The 5,652-nt window shown below is 29.5% G+C and overlaps 1 protein-coding gene across 1 annotated transcript in view; it reads right to left on the reverse strand.

Annotated features, from left to right (window-relative positions):
- LOC108693686 (lipase 3-like) overlaps positions 1-4,444 on the reverse strand; it is a 6,138-nt gene extending 1,694 nt beyond the window's left edge. The window contains exons 1-5 of the mRNA XM_018202745.1: positions 4,428-4,444; positions 3,063-3,279; positions 1,762-1,939; positions 1,442-1,556; positions 925-1,168 (exon numbers count right to left, since the gene is read on the reverse strand). Of these exons, the coding sequence (XP_018058234.1) occupies positions 925-1,168; positions 1,442-1,556; positions 1,762-1,939; positions 3,063-3,215 (690 nt within the window). The 5' untranslated portion in view covers positions 3,216-3,279; positions 4,428-4,444. The remainder of the gene's footprint in view (positions 1-924; positions 1,169-1,441; positions 1,557-1,761; positions 1,940-3,062; positions 3,280-4,427) is intronic.
- Between the last annotated feature and the right edge of the window lie 1,208 nt (positions 4,445-5,652).

Here is a 5,652-nt window from a genome sequence, read left to right on the forward strand (position 1 = left end):
TAGTTTCAAGTAGCAAAGTAACCGATTGACTTTTAATGAAAAAATGAAAACTCGCATCTTTGTTCTTTCTTTCCGGTTTATACTTATATTTGGTGAAATCTTTAGGTTTCAACGTTCCAGTATTTCAGAATTGTGAAATGGCAACTTTGCTATTTTTTCGATCAAAGTAATCTTACTCATTTTTGTGTGTCACCCGATAGTCAGTCTGCTCGCTTTTAGCCACTGGTGCATTCTCTCTCGCAACACTGACGTAACTAGTACATATGGTTGTGAAGTCGCTCGCAACATTTTTCTTCCCTTGGGAGGAAAAAAGGAAAAGAGCTGCTCGAGTTTGCTATATTTACCTTTCAATTGTTGCAATACTTAATTTACAATCATACTTATTTTTATTTGAAGTTAAACTACCTGATTTCAAAACTGGTGAGTATGCTTTTATCCCAATTTAATTCCAATTTGTGATGTTACAATACCTAACAGAATTTTCACGAAATATAAAATTTGCTCACAGTTAAAAAACTCGATGTTTCTCGAGTATAGTTGTAACGAGATAATTAAATGATACTTCATGCACCAGTTTACATATATATTTTCGGAATTTCAAAACTTTAACCCTGTTAAAATAATTTCGCGTAAAATTCAAAAATTAAAAATTTAATTTTACTATCCGTTCGGCTATTCTTTTCAATATTTCAATCGCTTATAATACAAATATTGCATTATTTCTGAAAAAGAAAATAAATTTCAAGATCTCTAAAAATGGATTATAAAAAGAATAATACTCGACAAAAAAATGCGACATCTTGTGTGTAGTCTATAGTCGAAAGATAGAAATAATAAAAGCAGCTTTTTACATATATTGGATGTTTTTTAAAATTATTTTCTGATTATAAATTATTTTTTAAGAGTATTTCCATTTGACTTTACCTGAATATTTGTTAGGAAATCGAAGAACAACCGTAACGGAGATGTTACACGTTTGAAAATAGCCCCAGGTCCAAGACTGATTATTATTCGCACCATTCTAGTAATTTCTGGACGTTCCGCTGCCATTATATAAGAAGCAGTCGAGCCTAATGAATGGCCGATATATGCGTGCAATGGTCGCGAAGTCATTTTTGTAATATATAAAATCATCGCGGGTACATCGTAAATGCCCAATTCGTGAAAGCTAATACAAAATTTAATCTGTATATGTGTATATATATATATATATATATGTATATATGTGTGTGTATATATATAATATGTGTGTGTGTGTGTGTGTGTGTGTGTGTGTGTTTGTGTGTACATATATGTATATATAAAATATTATTACAGGGTACAACAAAATATTCTATTTTACAAAAGTGAATTACTTGATTTTTTTGTCAAATTAAACAATATGTTATTATGGTAATGTTACATTCAACACTAATTATTTTTACTTTATGAACATGTATACCTAAAATTCCAAAATTTTGAATTCGATGGAGATAATGAAACATGTGCTCTCGAATGAGTATTTCCACGAAAATTGCCCAACCAAACATCATACCCGTGATTGGCCAGTATGAAAGCTAGTATAAAAAAATATTATTTACAATAAATTTCTTATACATGTGTATAAATACAAGTATTAAATAATAATTAAAATGCTCTAAAAATTACATATGTAGTTAAGAGTTACATTAAAAAAAAATATATTTTGGAACTTGATAATTGTCAAATAGAAACCTAATCTTTTAGAAAGGGAAATATTCTTAGGTGTTGAATATGTCATACCAAGTCCTTTATCCTTGCCAAGAATAAGAAAATCGGCGCTGCTAGTCAAAAGAGAATGTTGGAGTAGCACGGGTGCACCATTTTGACGTGGAATACGATGAAGTGTTAAAAGATAACCATCCTCCGTTTGTACTATGTGAGTTTCCACGGGATAACCTGCTTTTCTTATCATCTGTAACTGAAAAAATAAAAGCACGTGAAAAAAAATGTTATTGCTATTACTTTTGAAGAAAAATCATTAATGATATACGGAAGGAGCACTTTTAATCGACAATTAAACCAATTTTGTACAATATGATTGGGAACAGGATATCGATTATTTAACGTAATTGCTCATTCTTAACCAATCTGTCGCCCTATTATCGTAAAGTGACGTCACAGCCACATAACATTATATTAACTAACGTCGAAAATACGTCATTATTTTCGTATGATTAATGGCGTAAATGAATGATGATATTAAGTGATCACTAATAACGTTACGTAATTGATTACTAATAATGTACCAATACGTCGTCGATTAGTCATTTATTCGACGTCAATAAATATGACATTGTTGTTGAATAAGACATCATTAAATTGTAAAAATTGATTGTCATTATTATTTCTTAAATATATCACGTCAATGATTCAAACTGACTAACTGTCGGCGTCAAAATGACTACTGAGATATGTATACATATATATGTATGTTTATATATATGTATCTTTTCTTAAATAGCTGGGAGATTTTAGCGTTTCTACATAATATGAAACATTATATGTATATTGAAAAAATTTCTGATTGAAATCGGAAACAGAATTTTTGGTTAAATTTATTGGAATTCTAACTAAGATAACTGGAATTCTGGTTGATACAATATTTTTGGTAGAATCTAGTAAAATTCTTATTTTTATCAGAATAATTGTTGGTGCATTTTCCAGCAAGAGACAGTGTAATAATGATCACTTCATCTTTTTTTAACATAGGGAAACAACAAAGATATTATGATTCATTGTATTAGGTTAGTATTATTTGTCATACGACAAGGAGTTTAAGTTTATTGATTGTTTATAAGATAGAGAGATCCCGATTTCTTTTTCTTGCAGCCATTCAATAAGCTTGAAATGCTTTGTCACAAATGTAGTATCAATCTCAGGCCGACAAATTTTTGATATTTATTGTTTGGCTGTAGGATAGAGATTTCCGAGGATTTCTCTGTCCTGCACACATTATCATACAACGAAAATGCACAAATGAACTAACACTATGTCGTCTGTGTCTATTGTTAGAAAGCATCCTATAACAATCATATACTTACTATGAGATTGCCTTGAAGAGAAATGTACCTAGTGTTTGATTGTTCTTTGTCCGTTTGCACTTTTTTAAATACATTCTGCGGAACATCAAGTATCCCAACTGTTGTATAGTCGAGAAAGCCACAAAAAAATAAAAGATGCACAAACATTTGCATTACAGAATTAGACGAATGGTCAATGTCAATAAAAAAATAGTTGACAGGATATCAAAGGATTGTACTAAAAATAGAAAACAGAATACAGCATAATTAGCTGAGCTCTTCTTTAATTTTTTCTTTATGGAATACTAAATGTAATATGGAGAATCGTGCGTTGATAATTTTTCATTTTTTTATGCAAAAAAAAGGAACGTTAATCATATTATGTTATTAGCTGCACGATGATAAAAAAGTTATAAAAGATACGCGATTATGCTGTGCGTATACAGGGTATTTCATTATTTTAATTGGCAACTTGAAAAACAAGTTAAGAAAAAAAATGTTTCAAGCAAAAGTTGTATAGTTTAAAGGAGGACAAATAATAGCAAAATCAGTTTTTAAAAAATCAATGGTAAATGTTCAGAAGTGGTGCTCTCCCAATAACCGGGGGTTTTTTTCAGTGAACAAAACTAGTTACGAAAAGACATGTATACCATGTTTTAAGAGAAGGCTTATGGTTTTTATGTGGGTTTTATGGTGGGAAAAAATGCTTTTAAAAACGAATAAGACAATTTTATTTTTTACCGAAATGTTGATTGTAAAGTTTTTTTAGTCTTTCATTACATTATCATTTATATTAGTCGTGAGATCGGAGTAAAACGTTCACAGAAGTGAAAAAAAATTGACACTCCACTTTCTCCCCCATTAAGGAGCGATTTTCCACACAAAATGAGATTCCACTCCATCAACTTTTTCTTAAATAGACAAAGAGGTGGAGTGGAATACGCTAAATAGTGTGTGTGTGTGTGTGTATGTGTGTGTGTGTGTGTGTGTGTGTGTGTGTGTGTGTGTGTGTGTGTGTGTGTGTAGATGCACTTGTACTTTTATTCATCTACACAAACTATTCCAAAAGACTATGAGCAAAGTTATTTTCATGATCGTAGATTTATTAAAAAGATTTCCCACGAATGTTCAATTTTCTTATCTTTATCTCTTTCTTATCTTTACTCTTATCTTTATTATTAGGGACATAATATTATTTGATTGATCTCAAATCTTTTTCATGATCGTAAATAGTATGCGAAATGAAGTGCGTAATTGCTTCAAACGAAATTTCGTTGATTGAATTTAAGCAACAATGTTGCCCTGCATAAATTTAATATATTAGATAACAGATTATAAAACCTTTTCCTTTGAAAAAATATTATGAGTTATAATACGTTATCTTACTGCTGGGCGGTTTTATAATGAAGAGCTCACATTCAATGTTAGGCAAATGAAAATTTATTACTATAAAATTTGAATAATATATGAACATTCAATGAAGTTTGTGACACTGAATACAAAAATATTGAATACAAATCTTCTTTTGCGTTTAACAGACAGATTAAGTATAGTGTTTTCGCTAAAATCGCACAAATAACTGAATCAACTCAACTTTGTCTGATCATTATATCATCGATGAGAAAGTAGAAGAGACTAGAAATGAAAGTAACATTTTATGAAAATTTATTAGGTTGCATTACTAGCTCCAACATGTTCAAACATACTTCTGTTATAACTCGTACTTATTTCAACGAACACGTTGGAAGAAGTTACCCAGACAACAAAATGTGCTTAAAATCGGGTCAAAACGTTTTCTGCATGTAAAAGATTTAAAGATGTTTTATGTCACAATTTTAGATGCCTAGAAACTTGATTTAGGTTATTTTTATGAATTTTTTTCTGAAAAATTCATAAGATCTCTTCAAATCACAGATGTTCCTTACCTATTAGTACATATAATATTTCAAGTATCTTTTAGAATGTTTTTCCATTGTAATTTTCCAATAAATAAGCCTTATATAACATTACTTTAAATACGAAGTGTCACTATGATCTGAATGTTGAACTGCTATATACATTCATTTTAAATGAGTTAATTATCAGAAATTGCATTGATAATTGCGTTGTCAGACTTTCAACGCAATCAATCTAAAGTTTATTACAGTTTTTTAATATTAAATTTAGGACATTTAGGGGGAATTATTAATATTTCAGATTGATTTCGTTGAAAGTTTGACAACCATATCGGCACGCGATTATCATTTCTGAAATTAATCATTTAAAACGAATATATATAACAGTTCAACATTCAGATCGTATTGGTACTTCATATTTAAAGTAATGTATTTAATATCAATCTTATTTCCAATCTTATTCCTTATATAACAATTTATGTAACATCATGAAAAAAGTAAGGCGCTACATGGTGACTGTTCTGCTCTGATACGAAAAACCAAACAGATTCTTAAAGTTACGAGTTTGGCTATCCTTTGATCTATAATAAAAAAAATATTAAAAAGAAAAAAAATGGCGTCATTTTGAAAATTATTTTCTGATTTTTTTCATTTTTCTTCTTTAAAGTGCTGTGAAATAAATAAAAATAAACATTTTGACTTTATTGTAGTTTAGA

Source organism: Atta colombica, unplaced genomic scaffold, assembly GCF_001594045.1.
Source record: "Atta colombica isolate Treedump-2 unplaced genomic scaffold, Acol1.0 scaffold96, whole genome shotgun sequence".
Classification (NCBI taxonomy): Eukaryota; Metazoa; Arthropoda; class Insecta; order Hymenoptera; family Formicidae; genus Atta; species Atta colombica.